This window comes from Sabethes cyaneus, chromosome 1 (assembly GCF_943734655.1).
Source record: "Sabethes cyaneus chromosome 1, idSabCyanKW18_F2, whole genome shotgun sequence".
Classification (NCBI taxonomy): Eukaryota; Metazoa; Arthropoda; class Insecta; order Diptera; family Culicidae; genus Sabethes; species Sabethes cyaneus.
This window is the reverse complement of record NC_071353.1, coordinates 35427224-35449974: the sequence shown is the minus strand read 5'-3', so window position 1 is coordinate 35449974 and position 22751 is coordinate 35427224. Positions and strand designations below refer to the sequence as shown.

At 38.1% G+C, this 22751-nt stretch overlaps 4 protein-coding genes and 1 long non-coding RNA gene across 8 annotated transcripts in view; 2 read left to right on the top strand and 3 right to left on the bottom strand.

The window, feature by feature from the left end:
- Positions 1 to 1327, bottom strand: part of LOC128732684 (GIGYF family protein Gyf) — a 42713-nt gene extending 41386 nt beyond the window's left edge. For both annotated transcript variants that reach the window (XM_053825984.1, XM_053825986.1), the window contains exon 1: positions 1187 to 1327. The gene's annotated coding sequence lies outside the window, so the exon portion shown is untranslated. The remainder of the gene's footprint in view (positions 1 to 1186) is intronic.
- A 1441-nt stretch (positions 1328 to 2768) lies between these two features.
- Positions 2769 to 3467, bottom strand: LOC128732654 (uncharacterized). The gene is made up of 3 exons (XR_008411825.1): positions 3398 to 3467; positions 3067 to 3334; positions 2769 to 2946 (listed from the first exon to the last, which is right to left on the bottom strand). It is a non-coding gene; the product is annotated as an uncharacterized LOC128732654 (long non-coding RNA).
- A 5311-nt stretch (positions 3468 to 8778) lies between these two features.
- Positions 8779 to 9829, top strand: LOC128736931 (transcriptional adapter 1-like). The gene is made up of 2 exons (XM_053831447.1): positions 8779 to 9625; positions 9682 to 9829. Exons 1-2 carry the CDS (start codon positions 8832 to 8834, stop codon positions 9806 to 9808), a joined length of 921 nt encoding a protein of 306 aa, XP_053687422.1. The 5' UTR covers positions 8779 to 8831; the 3' UTR covers positions 9809 to 9829.
- Positions 9830 to 9837: 8 nt separating this feature from the next.
- On the bottom strand, positions 9838 to 11281 carry LOC128736915 (delta(3,5)-Delta(2,4)-dienoyl-CoA isomerase, mitochondrial). Of its 2 annotated transcripts, XM_053831435.1 has the most exons (4): positions 11187 to 11270; positions 11043 to 11122; positions 10945 to 10974; positions 9838 to 10770 (listed from the first exon to the last, which is right to left on the bottom strand). In XM_053831435.1, the coding sequence occupies exons 2-4, from the start codon at positions 11086 to 11088 to the stop codon at positions 9908 to 9910; spliced, it is 939 nt and encodes a 312-aa protein (XP_053687410.1). In that variant the 5' UTR covers positions 11089 to 11122; positions 11187 to 11270; the 3' UTR covers positions 9838 to 9907. The 2 variants fall into 2 exon arrangements, with proteins under 2 accessions (XP_053687410.1, XP_053687403.1); XM_053831428.1 differs by having other exon boundaries at positions 11043 to 11281.
- A 5992-nt stretch (positions 11282 to 17273) lies between these two features.
- On the top strand, positions 17274 to 22164 carry LOC128736287 (ileal sodium/bile acid cotransporter-like). 2 transcript variants are annotated; one of them, XM_053830770.1, is made up of 3 exons: positions 17274 to 17663; positions 19971 to 21305; positions 21397 to 22164. In XM_053830770.1, the coding sequence occupies exons 2-3, from the start codon at positions 19984 to 19986 to the stop codon at positions 21470 to 21472; spliced, it is 1398 nt and encodes a 465-aa protein (XP_053686745.1). In that variant the 5' UTR covers positions 17274 to 17663; positions 19971 to 19983; the 3' UTR covers positions 21473 to 22164. The 2 variants fall into 2 exon arrangements, with proteins under 2 accessions (XP_053686745.1, XP_053686739.1); XM_053830764.1 differs by having other exon boundaries at positions 21362 to 22164.
- Positions 22165 to 22751: the final 587 nt, after the last annotated feature.

Here is a 22751-nt window from a genome sequence, read left to right as displayed (position 1 = left end):
AGTCCCAATTGATCTCCAAGAAAAAGACTTACTATATTTAAACGAATGGACCCAAACTGTCAACATACCTAAATGTTAAATACTAATATGAAATACCAAATTAAGTTGTGTTAAGATTTTATATTCGAACGGTATAACAAAATGTATAGGTAAACGAATAAATTGGAACCCAAAAATAAACATATTACAAGATACACGGGTAAACTGCCGACTTACAAAGGTGTGAAAATCAAAATTCATCGGATCTTGAAATGCGACCTTTTAAAAGCATTGATGTTGGATGTTTTTAGATCCACAATTATCTCGATTAACAGCTGATTGCGAACTGCCGAAGCTTGCGATACAACCAATGCAACCAACGATGTCCAAAATTAGCCAACGCCTCTTCGCAGTTATGTCCAAAATCAAGGCAGGAACCATCATGATATTAGTCAATGTCACCACAAGAAACCCAGCCCAACATTTTTTAACAACTTACCTGCCGTTTTCGACAGGTTTGACCATCTTTATGCAACAGTTTGCTCACCGTGCAATAAAAAATTGAAACAGCACACTAAGAAATATGTGACGTCACAATCCGTATTTGCTAGTGTGCGAACTGTCAAACTTTTCGTCCACGTCCTAAATTTTCCTGTAGGTATGGTTCCTAAAACTTACATTTTCGCTAATTCTATTGTTAATCTGCTAAAACACCTATGCTTACTGCACATGCAGTACACGCATTTGATAAAACTTTCTAATTGAACAAAACGAGTTGGAAAATAGCTTCCTCCCAGTAGTCAGATCTGTCACTTGTCTAACCTAGAAAATATAGAATGGAGAATGTTCGAACCTACATATTGAATACTTTGCAACATTTTGAATAGAATGCAATTTGTGTCAAAACTAGTTAGCAGCTACCATTTGACGGTATCCATTTTTTCGAAATGGTGACCAGAACATGCATTGGAAAATTTAAAAGACCACACATTCTCGCTATCATTTGGAAAGAGGAAGACTCAATCCAAGTGGCCCCGTAGCCGTCGTGACTAGTGGTTCTCATACACACACAGCTGAAGAGCTGATGAGGAACAAGGAGGTAATGGAAGCACAGCAGTCGTAGAAAATTTTTCTCCTCGTAGCGCTGCTGCTGTCTTCCGAGACCATTTTGCGATCAATTTGTGCCAGCCATTCGGGCACCGCTTACCTGAATTCCACCTGAAAACGATGCACTGGTCAATGAAGAACACTTTCCGTACAGAATCGCACACGTTTAACTTGTCGCACTACCGAGAAAATCGGAATAATATTTCTGATTAAACCCCGAGGAGAGCCAAAATACCGCCGCCTGCGTGTTTGAGAGACAACAAAAACACCATGAATGGAAAATTTAGTACTAACTGCTGCACGGAGCGAATATGCGAAATCTTGAAATTACTTCTGTGAGCAAGAGAGAAGTTAATATTTGAGCGAAGAGGAAGATATTCTTTTTCTTCGAATGAGGACTAGGAATATGGTTTTTCGAAACCGTTTGACGCAACTATGACAGATGTGACAGATTTCAAACTGTTCAAGGAAACTGCTCAGCAAAGTATGAAAATGACCTAAAATGAATTGAGCTTGACTGACATTTAAAAATAAACTTCACGCACACATCTTCGCGCGATTTGTTGTTGCTATTAGAGTGACTATATACAGAGTGGCGCCAAGTCATCCCAAATGTATGCAATGCGGTTTATCCTAGGTTTTTCTTTCTCTTTCCTGCATACGCGTTGGATAGGTTGTCTGCTCGATTGGAATGACACTGACAGATAATTATCATTCCAATTTTGACATTGTCGCCACTCTGTATATAGTCACTCTAGTTGCTATAAAGCATTGCACGCAGATGTCAGTGCGTTTTTTTATTCCCAGGTTTGACAGTGTTGTGGGGTTTGTTTTGATTACTTATTCGCAAGACCCAGAAGCAAAAAACTGCAAAGAGGACAAAAATATATGTTGTACAGAACTGTTATCATTTTTCTGCTTCGGAAAAGTCGGGTATTTCCGGTTTCCGCAAACAAGTGGTACGAATTACAAGTAATAAACCCACTAGCAATAAAATTAGGTTACCAAAGGAATCAAAACAAAACACACAAAAACGTCAAACCAGAGTTGAGGTTAGGCACCGTGCAAAGGTTTATTGGCGGATTTTGCACGGTTGTTATTGTTTTCCCTATAGTTAATGTTTGTAGTTGAGACACCCGATAAAAAATCCCCCCTACTTTTCCCCCGATTTAGTAGGTTCGCGTCGGCTGAATCGCCCGATTTTGGACCCGACGAATCGGCCGATTGTTGCAACGACGCTTATGGGAGTTTAACAGGGCGATCTACCGATTCGTCGGTATGTTTAATCGATCGACAAAAACCGACTAAATTGGCTGTTTAGTCGGGTGATGAAATAAAGGTGTCTGATGGAACCAAACGAAATAGGTTGATTAATCGGGAGATAAAATTTGTCAATATACCGACGAAATAGGTGGATTAATTGGTGTATGTAGTTAACTTGCCTACCAAAGCCGATCAAATCGGTGGAGGAATCAGAGGACGAAATACGTAAATCATACGAAATAGGTGGATTAATCGATGGAGGAAATTTTGTAACCTACGGAACCATACGAAATAGGTCGATTATTCGTGACATAAAATTTATCAATACAGACAAAATAGGTTGATCAATTTGAGCATTATATTGAAGTCTATAGAACCAAACCTAATTCTAATAAAAATGCTCCTAATAATGCCCTGAAAGTGGCCCTCTTCAACAACTCCTCCTGCCTCAGGAACAGAGATGCCCACCGTGCGGTATCGCTCGACCAGTTTAAAAGCGACTTTCGACTTCTGAGAATTGGCGACCAGCGGCCCAAGACCGAGTTGAACGAAGAAGACTGCTTGAAATAGCACGAGCGACGTCGGCGCGATGACAACCTGTAACGATCAGAAGGTAATTAATTGGAATCGAAAAAAGCTGTTCATTGAAGAAATTTCTCTCTTCTGCGGAACATACACGAACACTTATATTGACTCCTATAGTTTAATTTCACTAACCTGCTCATCCTTCATGAAGCCAATCGATCAATTTCCTCCGCAGAACCAATCCGTTCCCATCGTGACAAAGGAGATGAACTTGTCGCAGGACCTTTTCGATTCCATGCCTCATTGACGGCGACGCAGATCCGGACGGAGTTCCTTTAAGGAAGATATAAACCGAGTCAAGAGCAGCTTGTTACTGGACCTAACCTCTATCTCCGTTGTGTGGCTCCACAATCCGATAGGAAAAAATAGTCGCACGATAATTTTCAGTGCGAAATTCCAACTAAAATAGCGATAATAAGTTACAAATTCAATGCAGCTGTCTTTTTATGTAAAGGATACTTACCTAGCTATTCAAATAAAGAACAAGTAAATTAGAAGTAAACTGGCCTTGTTCAAAAATCAATCAGACTTAGTTGTCAAAACATCATTCTGTACAGAGTAAACCGATCATCATCTGATTTAATCGTTACCCGACGGTAACAGATTAAATATACCAATGCGTCGAGTGACGGAGACAACCACCCAACGCGATCTGACGAAGTCGGTTGATTAATAGGTTGATTTCTTCGGCATCCTATTTCGTCGATAGATGCGTAAAACAGCATCTGTCAAAATTTTCTATTGGGCAATGCGCAACAACAGTTTTTATTGTGGACATTAAAATTTATGGTAAATTGTATCACAAATTAAATTTTTTTATATATTTTTGCTCGATATGCACCAATTGTTAAGGCCCAGACACAATGCATACGGATTTTACTACGCTGCGGCAATTTGACAGTTTTTCCATGGCTTTTCTGTCAAATATCCGCAACGTAGTAAAATCCGTATGCATTGTATTTGGACCTTTACACCAATGTTTTATGGAACAATAGTGAGCCTTAGAGAGTCGCCATCTTAAACCGAAAATTCCAATCGAACAGAATCAGTTGTCAAAACTAAGTCCAATCGAACAGGAGACTTGTCAAAACACCGATTAGAGAGCCTTAAAAAGAGTAACGACTAGAGAGCCTGTTTATGATAGAGAGACGCCATCTCCAATCAAGAACATTTTTTGAGTAGATCTTTCTAAATTTTTAGCAGCTTTTTATGAATTATTAAAAATGAAAGCTTCAGAGGAAGGTTCCTTGAGGATGTTATTATTTTATGTAGCATCGAGAAACTCGAACTCTTCAAGGTAACAACGTTCAAAAACCAAGTCATCCCTGATTGGTACCTGTCTCGCTCCAGCTACGAGCCTATTACTTACTTAACAAGTGATAGGTAAGCTTGAAGCGTACAGTAAAAGAAATAAACGGGGCATAGCACAATAGTTCAAAATAATGGACGCAGTGGTAAGAGTACTCAACAGAAGAGGGAGTTTCATAACGCAATTCTTGACAGTTATTCAAGATCAGTGTTATCACTCAGAAGTACGAAAAATCGAGCAGATATAGTATAATGGGGACATGGCAATCGTTCGCATTATTCCAATTTGTCTCGGTGACGGTAATTGCGGCTTTTAAAAGTAGAGAGTGTTGGTTATTGGGTTATTAGGTTAGGTTACATGCTATACATGAAACTAAAACTGGCGGTTGCTGAAGGACTCAACAAACCACCTACTCATGGAAGAGAAATTAATGTATCTAAAGTAATTGCTCAGATTGAGTAATTTTTATAAAAGAGAATTTGAAATCAAAGCATATTAATAGCTAATACAATAAAAACATTAAATGCATACCTGTCTGCAAGATTCTTGTGTTTCGCAACTTTTGATGCAATTTGCAATCTATGTTCAGTAATGATTCTCTGCTCAATCGCTTGCGATAGTGCTTTTCCACTCGCGCCTCCACATATTGCGATCTCTCTAAGGCCTAACTCAAGAGCATGTTTGTCGCTTAAGGATTACTCGATCTGTATAAAACATTTCAATTAAATTATGACTATTAAATTTTCAACCGTTACTCACCAGGTCATTGACTAATTCACAAGGGTATATTTTACGCTCAAGGATTGCAATTGGCAATCGTAAAGCCATAGCTTAGCCAGTACATTTCCTAAAAAAGTTATTTATCACAATTTGCTCCTAGTAGTTTGCGTCTCATGTGTAGTAATCCAAATATACCTGACGAATATTAAAGAAAAGATAATACCAATAATTCATACAATCAAAAAATATCGAATACTACCTATAGATGATGGTCTGCATGCAGATAGGATATATAAATTGCCTTTATTACAGTTCCAAATATACGTTTCCAACAGTCTATCCCGCAGCTCCCTCGCCGCAGTCAAGTTAAATGGAAATATTTGGACATCATTTCGCGTTTTATCCAAAAACACTTCACGGACACGTCTAAACCACCGATTGAACTGTTTAGAGCGGAAGTCCAGCACCATCCGCAATTAAAAAAATAAAACAGACAAGCTATAAATAACACCGATTACACCATAACAGTTTAGCAGTTTGTTTTTGTTAGTACACTACACAGTAAAATAATTCAACCTGTTTTCACGTACACAGAAAATAATTTAATACAATTTGTCACTTAAAGATTAGATTTTTTTATTATTTGTTTTGCACTAACAAACTGTTCATAATATCAAAAATTTTTTAATAAAAACAAAAAAACTCACAACTAAGCACATCACTCGTGACTCAAATTTTTCGTAATGGCGGTGCGGTTTCAAATGACAGAAAGAAAAAGGGCAAAATAAACATAAAATTGTCATCAAGAAACGCGTTTCCATAGTCGGTTGAAAAGCACTAAACTTATACTGTTACGATAACCCATAAAAATGTTAAAACTACCATGATATTCTTACAGTTAGTAAGTTACCAATTTTATGGTCCTGTTGACAATTCAATATTGTTATATCAAGCTGCAAAAATATTGTCATTAGAAGTATGAGAGAAAAGTCAATTTAACCACGGAAATAGTCAGCGATTTGCTTGTTGTCATAGTAGTTTTAACCACGAAACTTCTCAAGTTGACAATAATCATGGTAAGCGCTACAATATTGCAATATAGTTAAGATGACCATGCATACATGTTTCGCATTACCATGGTTTTTTTCTCAGTGTATGCATTGTATTTGGACCTTTACACCAATGTTTTATGGAACAATAGTGAGCCTTAGAGAGTCGCCATCTTAAACCGAAAATTCCAATCGAACAGAATCAGTTGTCAAAACTAAGTCCAATCGAACAGGAGACTTGTCAAAACACCGATTAGAGAGCCTTAAAAAGAGTAACGACTAGAGAGCCTGTTTATGATAGAGAGACGCCATCTCCAATCAAGAACATTTTTTGAGTAGATCTTTCTAAATTTTTAGCAGCTTTTTATGAATTATTAAAAATGAAAGCTTCAGAGGAAGGTTCCTTGAGGATGTTATTATTTTATGTAGCATCGAGAAACTCGAACTCTTAAATTTAAATCGCTGGTTTTCAAAAGGATTAGCAATAACAGACAACAGCAGCATAATTATTTACGGGACGACCATTAACTGTGGTAAAATTATCATGAAAAGAAATTACATATCCAGATTCTATAAAAGTTATTTATTCCAAATGTCTGTTGATCACAGAATAATCTGTGCGTGCGGCAACACTGACATACGCAGCTGCTTTGTTGCTAGATTATTTGTTTCAGATGGCGACTCTCTAAAGCTCTCTATGGAACAACAATGCGCGTTGTCTATCCATTCGCCAGGGGGATCTATCGGTAAGGAATTGTGAAACTCACATGTGAAGGGGCAGGCAGGTGACCATAATTTTCAATGCCGCTCTTGCTACTTTTTTTCTTACCGATTTGCTACTCTTATCTGTATATGTAGCTTCCGAAAAGTTTATTAGTTTGTGTTATTTACGCTAAAAAGCAGATAAATCCATTATCGGGATCAAAACAATATAAACGACAATTGCGCTGCGTGTTTGGGTTTGAGTTTCTGTCAACTGCAGCAGACAAAAATAGAGTTGCGAGTCCCTTGGCTCGAAATCAATCACACGCCGTTTGATCCATGACAGTACAAACGTCATGGACCAAACACCATCTGCGGTAACGCACACATGTATGGTATTTGACAGCAATAGATCCCCCTGCCATTCGCGACAACGATACTAAAAGAGATATTAAGCCGGTTCGCACTCCCTCGAAATCCTAGGCCGAGTTGTCAAAACTTGCGACTACGATACTAAAAGAGATTTTAAGCCTGTTCATATTGTGCTTTGCAGCTGTACCTGGATTAATTCAGATTATTTCCTCTAATGCCAATGTATATGACAAAAGAAAACAGCAACATTGAAGTTGTCACTCTTTCTCTTTCTCACTCACAGCATTCTCATTGTCGCACTTTTAGACTGCGGTGTCCAGTAAGGTGCAAAATGCGGGATACTGACACGAACTCCTATCCAGCTTTCCACGAGCGATAATGGCGGATATTGAGCACAAGTGGGCACAATCTTCTGACACGCATTGGAGGAGCGTCGAGTTCGCCCTGACGGAGTTACTATGGATACATTCATGATTGTTTGTTGTTCGAGTGTAAAAATGTAAACATTGTTTAATTTTGCCAAAGCTGCTGAGCAAGAGGAGACGTATTAGACGTTTTTTTTGTGCCCACTTGTGCTCAATATCCGCCATTATCGCTTGTGGAAAGCTGGATTAATTTTCAAGTTTAAAGAATTAAACCAGCCAAATTATCACATATTGAATATTTATGCAGGAAGTGATTTACCCAAGGGTAAGTCGCTGAGAACATTCCGTTCACCTCATTCATATAGAAATTTTGTTCAGTCTGTGCCTTACTGTGCCGCTAAGGTGCTGATCGTGTGAAACCTGCCAAACTCGCCTGCGCCCAGCCATGCTGTTTTGATCGTTTTGACAATAACAAACATTGGCAGGGCTGCCAATTTCTAACATTTCAAAATTTAAATGTCAAAAAGGTGGGCCACAGTGTGTCATGAACTGTGAAATGAATGTTCCGCAATTGTAATCAATGAGGTAAGCTGTTCCTTAAATTGAGCCTGCAACAATGTTCTAAGCGACTTACCCTTGGATTTACCCTGTGGGTAAGACAGTAGGATCTCAAGTGAATGCATATTGTCTTTTGTAAAAATTACTTTATCCTTTGTTTTTGCAATACACAAAGAATTACTGGGTTATTTCCGATATTAATAGAGATTTAAGGTGAAATAAACTGAATTTTGCATAAATCTGTCTCCCGTATCTTTGTACATCGCTCTGCTGTTTGACATAAGCGATCGCTCGCTTGTATATAAGTATTGTTGTTCAAGTTGAAAACCGTAATAATCGACGTGCGGCATTCGGTTTTATTCTTGTTCTGTGTCTCGCAACTACGTCGCACATGGTCGCTATATAGCGCACCACCTGCGACGTAGTTGTGATACACAGAACAAGAAAAAAAACCGAATGTCGCACGTCGATTTTTACGGTTTTCAACTGCAACAACAATAAGCAAGTGGTCATTTGTTTGCAAGATCTTGTGAGTCAAAAATGAAAAACCCGTGTCACGTCAGTTCGTCAGTGTGAAAACTATACAGCTTAGAACTAGAATGAATTAGCGTGTTGATTGTTTAAATTTCGAAATTATGTATTTCCTTCCCCTTTTTTGTACTAAAATGGAAGTTCAGCTATTCACCGCTAGAATTGAAATGACTATTTTTTGAGACTAAAAAGTTTACCACTATCTTTTTGGCAAACATTATTTTTACGGTTTTTATTCTTGGTTCTTTAAAAAAGTAGTGTTTTTAGTTTGCCAACTGAAATAAGTTAATTATGACATCGGCGGAAGAAGTAGATGCAGTATTAATGGCAAAGCAAGCTCTTATGTTTGCTTTGGGCGACAAATGGCCACTATATTTGGCTAATATGAAGCTCTGGTTCCGAAAGAAAACCTCCAAGGAAGAGTTTGATTTGGAGAGTCGTAAGCTTTTTAGTTCAGACCAGATGCATTTACACAACAAATTCTTGCTGGCAATACTAAACAAGATCGACGCGATATCGCCACCGCAAAGCGTAAATAATAGTGGTGACACTGGTCATGGAAAGAGTAGTAGCAGTTCTAAGAAGCGCAAACGATCGTCGAAATCTTCATCAGATCGTGCCACATTTGAGCCAGCTACAGTTCATGATTACGTTCCAAAAGAGTTGTTAGATTATGAACAGGTGGCTAGTCAGAGCTCTACGGTGCCTACGATACGATATGCTGCACAAGAATTATTTCTACCGGATAATGGTTTGGTGCTCGGAAGACTTCTCGTTGGTGCCTGGGAAAATGGTTTATCGAATGTGGAGGAAAATGCTGTCGATTTGATAGTCCAAGCCGTTCAAGTTCTACTAAAAAATATTCTAATGGAAATTATTATGAAACGGAAGCATTTTCGAACAACAGCCAATGGAACGTTTGCTTACGACGTCGGACATCAGCTGCCGCATCCATTCAATCGCAATACAGTAACCAAAGCTAAGATTGACGACGAGCCAATGGAGCTAGACAAAGAGATAACCACAGTTTGTTACCTTAAGCCACCTGCTGGGGATTCAGCATTCTTGGCCTCATGCGGAGAACCGTAAGAAATGAATAATTTTTAAAGCTGCGCTGAATGTACAGTATCCTTTTTTTTAGATATCCAAACCAGACGCGGAAAATCACTGTGTGTGATTTATATAAGACACTACTTAACAGGAGTGTGATTCCATCTCACTCAGTCTATTCTATGAATATGGAAAGAATATCTAGTCTGCTTTCGTAGTTTGTTTCAAAAGGTATGTTTAACAGCAATATCAAATTATTTTATTTGTTTTTTATATATAAAAGCGATCATTTTTATTTAGAACTGCAAAGAAAAACATCAAAGTTTAGCAAATATAGGCAATGCGTCTTTACTCTGTTGAGCCATCACAGCGTTGATAAAATCTTCACTTTGCAAGTTTGCCATATTCATCTCTCGTATCTGATCCAAACCTTCTTGGTTGGTGTGGTCTAGAGAGTAAATCATATTCTTCTTTGTTCCTTGGACAGCAATTGGACTCTTGCTGGCTATATCATCAGCCAATTGAATGGCTTTAGCAATCATTTCCTCCCGCGATTCAAACACATTGGATACAAGACCACAGCTCAAAGCTTCTACACTTTGAAATTTCCGTCCCGTGAAACATAACTCTCTAGCCAAGCTTTGGCTTCCGATAACTTTCGGCAATCGTTGCAAAGTTCCAACATCTGCGGCCATTCCAATGTCTACTTCTTTAACCTGGAACCATGCATCACGCGTGCAATATCGGATGTCGGCAGCTGTGATCAGATCTACTCCGGCACCAACACATGCGGTGTGGACAGCCGCAATTACTGGCTTGTAGCAGCGTTCCAACGAACTTATAGAATCTTGATAAAGCTTGATTAGTCCTTCGAACATGCGTGCCTTTCGTCCAATATCATCAATTTCGCCAAGTTCTTGACCCAATTTCATCATGTCTAACAGATCAATTCCTGCGGTGAAATGCTTACTGTTTCCCCCGGATAGCACAATTGAGCGGCAGTCTGGATCGTTATGCAGCCGGTTAAAACATTCACCCAATTCTGTCCACATGCGCTTGTTAAAAGCATTTAGACGATCTGGCCGGTTTAGTTCCACATGAACGACGAACGGCTTCGGTGTGGTGAGTTTTAATGTTTCAAAGTTGTAAGATGTTGCCGGGCCCGAGCAGAGCGTACGAGCTGCATATGGAAATGGAATATGACGGGAGCAAATATTAATAATGCAATTAATTCAAGCAAAATGGTTGCTATATAATCGAATAGGTTAATAAGGTATCGTCTTGTTTTGGTTTACAATCACAAACAGAGTTTATTAAAAAATAGCCCCAAATTAGTATAAAATGCAATACTGACCTGTGTTACGGTTCATTGCGATCGACTGACCTTAAATATAAAAATATTGGTATTATATTAAAGATACTCAACTTGGGGCATAGAATAATAGTGCTTACCAACAAATTTGGCTGACTTTTGAAACACCGAAAAATAATTGCTCATTTTATCAAATTGTACGTGAAATTTGGATGATACACTAAACGTAGAATATGTGATAAAGTATCATGCAATCAAGCTTATCATCAACACTGTACTGTTACTTGCGCTAGAAAGTGGACTTTGAATCCCGATGATTATTTTGAAACAAAAGCTAGTTTCAATGTTGCCATATTTTCAATCAAATAGATTAGAAAATGTTATAAAAAATTTGTTAATTCTATGTTACCGAAATGTTGACAGGACTAATATTGCGACATTTGCCCCTATTTAGACTACCCCGATTTACACGATTATCACAGTCGAATCTCGCACACGATTTCGCTCAAAGAAAATGAAGTGAAAAAGAAGGGGAAGAAGGAAAAAGAAGTCAAACTTATTAGTAGATCAAACTAAAAGCCACTCTAGTGTCAGGTTAACAGTGGAAAATGCGGTACGTTGCATTAAATGATAATCACAGTAGTCTAAGTAGTCATAAAAGGGGCAATATTTTATTAAGACGTAGATTTTCATTTTACGGTTTACTTATCAATTTCCACTTTGGAGGATAGCATATGTTTTTCGATTCTTGCCCACACTGTTATCATTGTTCCCTCTTGTTCGTCAATCTTCTGGGCAAAATCGCAACTCCTCTCACTCCTTTGAGTACCTCCCAATGAGGCATGAGGAGGTGTACAAGAAGAAGACATTTATCGGTATATTAGCCTTGTAATTAGGGACATGGCCGATAAAAAGGATAAAAATGTTGAATATATTTTTTTAGCTTAGATATTCCATTTATTTATTTTTTGTATTTTGTAATAATTTTTAACGATCTGACCACGGAAAGCAGAAAAGCGGAATGAAAAAAAATGTTTCGACGAAAAAAGGGCGTTGCCCTTGTAATCATGGAGTTTCAAACTTCATGTACCTACTTTTTTATCGGAAACTAAACAACGTATCGTAAAATAGATTTTTAGACCAACCTCGTGTTTGTCTTGATATTTATATCAGTAGTTTTTACAATCGACGTTGGGGATGTTAGCAGTAAGCAATGAAGTAAAGGTATTTATAGTACTATATCCAACCGGATTGGGACAGCACGTCCCAAAGGGGAAAAAGCGGAAAATTAGGGAAGATCATTGAAGCAACGCTTATTAAGAAGTGTACCGTTCCTTTTTACCTAAGCTAGGGAATCCACTGTTGGAACCAACTTATAATCGGAGCCAATTATAAGCGGATTCGAACTTAACTTAGCCTCTTAGGCCCTATGCATTGCAAGAACTGATGAACGTCTGTGCGACCTTGAAAAAAAGGAGACTGTACAACCCTATTATTAAGCGTGCCAGAGTGCAAACGACCTGCGACGCGACTGTAGCCGCCCTTAGAGCGCGTATCAGAACAAACACGTCTTCGTTCGTATCCTAAATCCTAAATGCATACAGTCCTAAAAAGCAAAATACTGCAAAAAAATTTTCTAGCTGAGCATATAACTGCAGCAGGAAAAGTTACGTCGCGTAGGTACATTTTCCGTTTCCGTTTGCAGCACAAGGTGGGGCAGTTAGAGGCCAAGTCAGTCCAAGGCTGAGAGAAGGTGATTGTGATAATGAAGAGAGTCCATGTGGACAACACTAGCGCCATAATAAGTTGATGATGATGAATTAATGAATAGAAAGAAGAAATGACAGAACTTGACCCTACCCAGAGCCGCTCTCAACTGATTATAGTAGCATAGAGATAAATTAAACGTTATTGATTGGCAAACAATTTTAAGGAATGTGGACAGCACCGTAAGTACCACCAAAATATTCTAGAACATTTTGTTTAAAAAAATTAAAGAAATGGAAATGCAAATTAAAAACTTAATAAGTCGTAAGCAAAAGGCACACAAATTTTCAAAAAAAAACACGTAAGTCCAGATAATCTCTAAAACTATTTGAATATATGCAATCAGAATCAGCTTAAGCTGGCCATAAATACCGCCATTAGGGAGTACAATCTTATGACGGAATATGAAATCAAAGCTCGCCAGTAAGAAATATCTATGTCCTCCATCTCCATGCTGCGCCAAGGCAGAGAGAGACCCGGCATCTGAGAACAATAATCTTGCCGATTAGTCGACTCCTGGCTTTCGATGCCAGCTGATCGATCGGAAAGCAGTGGATAGCTCAGAACAGTGTTGAATACAAAAACATAATGAGACTGCAACGTATAGATGATGCAACCGCCGTGCAGTTTTTTAATCGAAACGCTGTTGGGGATACATTATCTACCTTGTACCTACATACCTTCTATCACAGAGTGATCCCCGCTACCAACCTCAGTTTGCCGGTCCCACCTTGTATTTTGCATCTGTTCCGATCAAACCTCCTTTCTGTCTTGTTTATACCATTCTTCTTTCTTCTAGTTTCTAGATTCTTTGTCGTCAGTGTCTTATATCCTCTGTGATGATCTGAAATACCCTCGTTGCCTCTCGTTGCCAGGAAATAGGAAGAAATAGGATTTTTAGTCAGTTTTGGTTGGTATAATTCGAAATCAGATAAAAAAAGATGGTCTGTTCGGCGTGCGAGACAGTGCTCTTCAAATCTAGATCCCAAAAATCACTAAAGTCTTGAGTGGATGTAGAATCGTAAAACTCCGCCCACATAAGAGACTAACTAAGAGGCAGAGTCAAACACATAAAAAAACAAACAAAAAAATACTCTGACTCTTTTTAGCTCCCATTCCCTATCGCCACCCGGGAGTACGCCCCCAAAGGCTGAACCACCAAACCCAGGACGTAGGTCATCCCAAGCAACCAAAAGTTCGAATTTCACTTAAGTAACAAACTTGAAAGTTCATATTTGGTTCAAATTTAGTTCCGCAGAACTTTCTCGCTGAACAACCAGACACTACATTTGTAAACCGAACTTCATTCTCATTAAAGCACCGTTAATATCTGTAGCAACTTGAAAGTCCAACATGCAGCTTGAAAGTTCAACATACAACTTGAAAGTAACTTAGAGTTCGGATAATGGTGCCTAAGGAAGGTTAACAAGCTTTATGTCTATGGAGGTATAGCTTGCTAAGCAGCTTCACCTGTAATTAACCGAACTTCAAAGTTGCCTTGAGTTCGCTGCATAGAGCGCTAAGCAGCTTCTGAAGAAACTTTGACAAAAGTTTATAAAACAGCACTTGTAGTTCTATTTTTATACTTTTCCATTTTCTACCTCCGCCTCCTCCTAACTTTTGTAAAGTCGGTTCATGCGACTAAGATAGACCATTTAAAAAAAGCCTAACTAACACCGACCGCTACTGGATTTGAACCAGAGCGTTCCTCGTTAAATGCCTATCCTGATGCATTGCGCCATCTCTGACGTCGCTAGTGACATGAATTTTGCCGATGAGTTGTTCTTAAGTGTAAGTTCGTTTCGGGGCTGCGATAAATGAGAAATTAGCACATCGAGTAAAAACGATGCAAATCACATATTCCAGCAACGGAGCAGTGGTATGCGTCTAAGTTACCGAAAAGAAGTACTCGAGTTCAAATCCCCGAGGTTTATGTTGGTGGTGTGTGGTAAGTTACAATAAATTAATATTTATAAAAAAACAGTCGATTATTAACCGAAATTAAATACCTTAGTTAATGAGAAATGTCATGAATCTGCAAAACAGGAAGAAGTGGGAAAATATTCCGCCAATATTTTTTATTTTGAAAATTATTGGAGTTTCTTTTTGGGCTGAACAGTGTTCTATATAGCGACTTAAGTGAACTTTTTGTGAACTTTCTAGTTCTGTTAGAAGTTACTTTGTATTCCCTTCGAAGTTTAAACATCAAATACGAACTTGAAAGTACGGTTAATTACTTAAAAATGAAGTTGAATAGAGTTCTATTCATGATCATTTCATTGGCTGATTAAGCCAAAAATCCCCTTTTATCGGAACTTTTGGTTACTTGGGATCACGTCGCGTCGGTACAGTTTGCTTAAAAATTTGATTGAAGCATCTTTCGAGCGAACCAACAATACGTAATTTTACTTTTATTCTTTTTTTTACAGAGTTGAAGGACTGTAGTGTACTGCTGATTGGGTCTCGGTTCCCAGGTAACCAAGAATCATTAGTATAAGCAGTAAATCAATCATTTGTTAGTATCCCTGGCGTTTTATACTGCAAGTTGCTGCTTATCAGCCTTTTGACTGCATAACTGTTGTAAATTGGCATCCCATATTCTATTTAAATTCTTATTGCCGCATTGGCAGCACTATAAGAGGGCTAGCAGTAAAGTAGCCGCATATTTTGCCAAAATAGCATTAAAGTAGCATTTACGGCGACTTAAATGCTTATCGGCTTGGATTGGAAATCCTTATTGGTTACCTGGGTTTGGCTCGCGAGCGAGCTGAGTAGGTATTGGCCGGCCGGACTAACACACATCGGTCAATTGAGTCGACCAATATCACCCAGGATTGCTCAGTGCTGGGGGTGCTTTATGTCACAATTCGTCATGCGTTGTTTTGCCACAGAGAACAGATTAACAGGCTCGAAGGAAGTAATCGATTTTTTGTGTGTAAAATCTGCCGGTAGCGCCCTCCAGAAATAGTTTGCCAAACGCATCAAAAAATATCCATGTACCTTTATTAACATTTCTTTGTGCTTGAGTTACATAGCAGCGATGGCAGCGACATCAAGATTTAGTTTGCCACTTACTGCTCGAGGGGTGCTCTATTGAAGGATTACTCGTAGATTACATAAAAACCTTTTACACACTTTTTGTCAATTACCTGGTAGTCTGTTCTCTGTGGTTTTGCTTCATTTTCATTTTAGCGCATAAGGGGGTCCAGGAGACCAGGTTGCCAGTAAGAAATATCTATACCCTGCATACTGCACCAGAAAGAGATGCCCAGCATCTGAGAACCATGATCGTGCCGATTAATCGAATCCTGATGGTCTTCCATGCCAGATGACAGATCGTAAAGCAGTGGGTAGCTCAGAAGTGTTGAAAATAAAAACATAGGATGAGACTGCAGTGTATAGATGATGTAAACTCCGTGCAATTCTGCAATCGAAACGCTGTTGGGAACACATACCCTACCTTGCACCTACTTACCTGCTACATGGGGTACCTGGAGTGATCCTCGCTACCAGCCTCAGTCTTCCGGTCTCACCTTGTGTTTTGCATCTGTTCCGATCAAACCTCCTTCCTATCTTTCTTTGATTACGATCTAGTTCTAGTGCAATCTCGGCCATGATTACATGATTTTTCGTCGTCAGCGACATCTTCATCCAAAATTCTATCCTCTGTTATGACCTGTACCTCGTTGCCTCTTACACAGATTAATGCATTGTGCAAGACGAGGTTGACAAGAGAAAATAAGAAGAAATGGGATTTTTAGTCAGTTTGTTTTGGTTGAATATAATTCAAGTTATAAAAAAAACCACGTGCGAAACAGTGTTCTTCAAAGCTAGATCCCAAGATTCACTAAAGTCATCTTGAGTGAATATAGAATCGTAAAAACTCCGCCCACATAAGAACAAGAGACTAACTAAGAGTTCTCTGTGTTAAGAGGCAGAGTCAAACATAAAAAAAAACAAAATAAAATAAAAGAGACTCTGTATTTTTTAGCTCCCACTCCCATCCGCGCCAGGAGTATGCCCCCAAAGGCTGAACCACCAAGCCCAGGGACGCAGTATGCACTTATGCAGGACGCAGTTTTACGTAAAAAATTCTTTGTACTGGTGATATGCGATAAGTTTATTTATGCATTCAAATTTACGTGATGATGACTTCTGTGCTGATACTTGAGAGGGGAATCTGCTTAACATGCTCGCCTGTGGGAGAAAATCACGAACAACGTCGGCGATGGAAAACGTTGAACGCGGCGCTCGGCTGGAATGCAATAGCCATACATAATTATAATGAGCTGATTAAAAGCAATATGGTTCCAAAATTGGTCACAAATTACTGCTTTGTGGTACTCAAGAGATATTCGTGAACTGCCCTGAAAGCGGCAATATTTTGCATGAGTGACATTAATTTTTTTTTTCATTTTGTAAGGGATCCTTAAAACAGTAGCGACATTATTTGTCTAGAGATTATAAAGTCTTTTCGGTATCTATTTTATTTCCGTCAAACGCAAAAAGTGACCTTTATTGGAAATTCTTTGAACCTAAGCAGTTGTTGATTTGTGGAAAATGTAAATATTTTTTAGTTGCATTTCATCTGTCGTCGAGTCGAGACAGCTGTAAGTTGGTTGTTAGGTTGTCGTGGATAGAGCTACGTGGAAAGTGATTCGCAAAGCATAAAATTGACGAAATTGTAATTTTTCCAGAATTGGAAAATCAAATCTACTAATACGCAATTTCATTCGAGCGGATAGTGGAGATAGAGATAGAACTTGAGGAATCGTCTACGTGTAAGAAGTCGACAGGTATTCACATTCTCAGAGACGTGATGTAATATACACTGTTTTGCTGTGCAAAAGGTTTCCCTGTACCTAGCTCAATAGTTGTACAACTAAGACCTATACGAGATAAATCTTATAAAAAACAACCAATACATACTAAGGCGGGATAGGTGATTGCTAGTGTCGCATGAGTTTTACCATCTATAATCATTATAGTTAAAGGTGAGTCATTTACTTTAAATGCACTATACAATTATTTCAGTAACTGTTTTAATCTACAATACAGATACGTGTAAATTTATGGAATAATAAAATAAGATAACTATTGTAAAATGTGCATATGGATTCAAAATTGAATTATTAGAATTTTTAAAACGGATATATACTTCTGCAATTCAGAATGACCGTTTCAAAACTATTAAAAAAATCTACATAGGTCTATTGTTTGTGTTTCATCACTGTTTTTGTTGATTCTCATACAAATTCTGCATCCAGGTATAATTTTAATTGGCAACTATATTCATCGCTTTACGGCTGCACCTTCAAAACGAGTGAATATCATATCGATATACTTATATGAGTTGTAATTCGAACAGCGGCAATTTTTTTCTCTGTTGGGTACATTCTCCACAGCGACAATTAGTATTTGGCGAATAGACCAATCAGCGATTTGGATCGCTGGTCGTATTGTTAAATTGCAATTTGAAATGGATGGCAAAAAATCGAAGATGATTGTGCGCTTTTGCGCACTTGTTGATAGCACGCACGTATGGAAGGTCGTTCTTAGTAACGCTGGTACTCGTAGATAACATGTTAATCAAATTGAGGAGCTTCGTCGGAGTGCGTAACGATAAAGAGGGACTAATCTTTAGCACGTATTGAATTGTTTGAAGATATCACACTTCTTTAGTTAAGTAGATAGCATCTTATCAATTGCATGATAATAGGTACATTCCTTGGCCGTTGATTGTTTGTACAATATGGAAAACATTATTTTGATTGCATGTGCATTTTTATCACGTGGTCAAAGTAAAACAAGAAATTTGATTTCTATTGATTTTTTGATAATTTTGAATAAAACATATTTTCTTTGCATCACCGTTGTTAGATCCTATTAATTTTGATATATCGTTGAAACAAAACAGGCAAAAAAAAACGCGGATTCTATACTGCTTGCCCCTATTCGCGTAACAGTCGAATATCGTCGAATTTTGGTGATTTTGTTTTCATTGCGGAAATTAGTTTATTTTTGTCTGTAGTTTAAGAACCCTATGCTTGGGCATACAAGTGCAATTTGAACTAGTTTTTTCTCTTTCTATGCCATCTTGTAAGCTCTTTTAAACAAAACTTGCTAATTAGAAAATTCTAAGTAAAAATTTACACCGGTTTCATAAAAATTGACACTAACAAAATGGCAAGGAAAATATCGGAAACGTTCTCATTACTACCGTAAGTTTTCAATATTTCCATATACTAATTATACTAGAAGTAGATGTCTTTTCATCATAGTTTGAGTACTCTATAATAAAAACAGCAAGTAAATATTGAAAATCATACCAAAGCATATCGTCAGTAAGGTGACCGTTTTGCGAAGACTTGCTGACTCTATCGAAAATTATTGTGGGTCATTGCTTAAGATTCATTGATTGTCTGTAATTAATTTTTGTTTAATTCATTTGGACTTGTTCATTTTAACAAATTTATCACAAAGCGTTAACAAATTTGTTTGAAAATGAGCTGCAGTAGCGAAATTAAGCAAAACTTAGAAACCTTAGAAACTTAGACTTCAGTCACCATTTTCGCCACTTGATATTTTTTTCATGGGACTGTTATGCAAAGAAGGGCAATATAGCCCCTCCCCCTAGAAATGAGCGCTAGTTCCACCAACGGTTATACACGACAAACTTATCAAAACCTAGTAATATTCACAAGATTACTGATGTGTTACGAAAGAATGTGACTTCTTAAGGGATTGTTACAATATCTAAGGATCGACTATTAAGGATCGACTAAAGCAAAGCCTTGACCTTCTGTTCTTATTCGAAAGACTTCGCAACCAGTTGATGAGCCTACAGGAAAATTGCGGGGCTAGTGCTACGATTCTATTGATTCTCCATTTGAGAGGGAAGAACGGACTATAACGGAATACTGATTAGGCTCATGATATTGTCCATTAAAATTTGTCTACCGCCGTAATGACTAATGATGACTTAGGATTAATAGGTATAATTTCTTTGTTTACTATCAACCATCAATTGCGGAAAATAAAGCGATTTGAATTGGTTCAAACATTAATTAAAGGTGTTCGTGTTTTCATTATCCTTAGCCACGCAAGTCTATCATTGTGTGAGTCAAAAGGGGGCATTCCTCATCATTCAGTATCAAAATAGAAGATAACGACCATCGTGTCAGTGGCACAATTATCGGTCGCCCACTCCAGTTAACCACTTATCGGTGGCATCCAAATTGGAGAGGTCATAAAGTTAAACCATTTCTCATTCATTGTTCGATTTCTTTTTTGTTTGGCAGGAAACTTAATGCGATGGCTTGCCCGCTGCTCAGCTTGATGGTTTTCTTATCGATGATAGCACTTCAGGCGATAACCTACTGCAGAGCGGCATTAGTCTCACCTCCCGATACTCACGGCAATCAATTAAAGGATGGAAGCGATCCGTCATGGCATGTGCAGTACGATCCGGTAAAAATGGAAATGCACATGAAAACGATGACCAATATAAGCCTGCGGATTGAAGGGTTCGAAAAGACTCAGCTTGGGGATGATGCGACCATTCAACTTAAAAGCGAAAGGAATCATGTGGCAACAATTCCTAACGGAAGCATTACGGTGGTAGAAATAAAAGATGATGGCTCGTATGAAGGAGGTTTCGACATTTCCGGAGTGTTTTTAGGGACAACAAACCTTTACGTTGAAGTTATGGATAAAAATAATCAAACAATCCAATCAGTCGAGAAGATGCCGATAACAGTAATACGCGAAGAACGCGCCATTGACCATATTTTTACTGGTTCTGTAGCAGTTTTGGTATGCGTGATGTTCGTTCTCTTCGGTGCTGCAATGGATCTTCCAACAGTGAAGGCGATCATAATGAAACCTATTGGACCAGCCATCGGATTTTTTTCACAATTTCTCTTTATGCCACTCTTGAGCTACGGATTAGGATTGCTGCTCTTTCCGGACAGCTTTGAGATGCAGCTCGGTTTGTTCTTCACCGGTGTTTCCCCTGGAGGTGGAGCTTCGAATATATGGACAGTTCTCCTTGGAGCAAATCTTAATTTGTCGTTAGCTATGACCACCATTAGCACGTTAGCCGCATTCGGTATGATGCCACTGTGGATCTTTACCCTTGGTCGTAAAATTTTTGAACGAGGAAATTTAGTTGTTCCCTACACAAATTTAGCTACATTCGCAGTTGGACTTATTATTCCAATGGGAATCGGTTTATTGTGTCAACGATATACTCCGCGGCTAGCCCGCATTTTGGTTCGCATTTTAAAGCCTTGCTCGGCTTTGCTGATTCTTTTTATTGTCGTCTTTGCTATTGTTACAAATCTTTATTTGTTCGAGCTTTTTTCATGGCAAATAATTGCCGCTGGATTGGGATTACCGTGGATTGGATATCTATTCGGATTTATTGTCAGTAAATCAGCACGGCTGCCCACTGCAGATGCACTGGCAATATCCATTGAGACAGGCATCCAAAATACCGGAATAGCAATATTTTTATTGCGCTTCTCGCTACCACAGCCGGCAGCCGATTTGACAACGGTAGTTCCGGTGTCAGCAGCCATTATGACACCAGTTCCATTGATGATACTCTATGTGGTGCTAAAAATTCGCGAAAGGTAAGCTCTTAAATATGACTAAATGTAATGTGATCGGTGCATGTTATTACTAACAGAAATTTTTCTCATCGTTCAATTGTCCCTTTCCCAGATGTGCAGTACGTAAATTTGAAACGATGCCACACGACACCTCCAAAAATTCATTGAACAATGAAGCGGCCAGTTGATACCACAATCAAGTCTGCCTTATATTGAGAACCAAGTATCTGTTGATGGGCGAACGGTTGGCTTTTGTGTTTCCATTCAATCGGAATCATAGCTATGATATCAAGTATTCCCGTATATTTTGTAAAAAAAATGTATTATTGTTTTGTTTATTAAAAACTTTGTTATAATTATTAGTACTGCTATTTCCGAAACAAATGAATGTAAAAATGTGGCCAATTTTGAGGTTGATGGTCATCTAAACTGGTTACCTTTTCATAATCACTTTTCCCTACAACGTGAGGGATGATTTTATCAAGATTTTTACATTCTAAACATCAAACCTTAGACAAAAGTTAGAAAATATCATTTTCACAAATGGAAACCCGAAGTCCAAAAATGGCGTGAAAGTAGTCCCATCCCTTGATAAAAACTTGATTGCAAAACAAAATGAACATTCAAATATAAAAATTAGTAGCTCAGACAAAAATAATAGTTTAATCTTCTGTAAAATATACAAAAATTGAAATATAGGAAAAAGGTGGATTAAAGCAAAGATAACTCTGAAGTTTTAAAACAATAAAAAAGTAGGTACCTAAATTGTTTGAAGCATTTTTAGATATCAATGGCAGGAATATTAAACCCCTTATTTTAAGCAAAACACGGTATATAAGATTCAAGCGGAATACAATTGCTCTATAATAAGAATTCAACACTACGCAAACTTTGTTATTTTTTGAGCTTTTTCAAGCATTTTCCGAAACATTCTCAAAATGTTGATTTTTGAAATGAAAGAAAATCGATTTTTCAAAGTCGAAAAACTCTAATGGACCAACAGAATCGAGAGTATGCATTCCTGATTTGAATTCAGCGAAGCTCAATTTTTTTCAGCGTATTATATTTTCAGGTATAACTTACGATTACGAATATGTACTTAGTTCTAGTCTCGCATTTCGCCTTCTTCGTCATCGTCGTCTATACCTCTGATGTAGAGTACGTTATTACATCGGATCAACACCTCGCCCAGGTGACCGGTGTTTTGCCCATCTACGTATTCTTCGGTGTTGGCCAGCTGCATATTCATATATCCGTCGACAGACACAAGAAATCCCTTGTACTCGTGGCCCCACTTTAATTTTATAAACACCGGTTTCCCGGTTAAACCATTGAGGAATGGTTTCGGGTTGATTGGCATAGCCGTCGTCATTTTGGCGAATTTAAGGTTACCTATAAAAATACGATTATAATTTCTTATATCAGTAATTTTATCTGTCTGCAAATTACCTTTCTTCTGAAAATAAA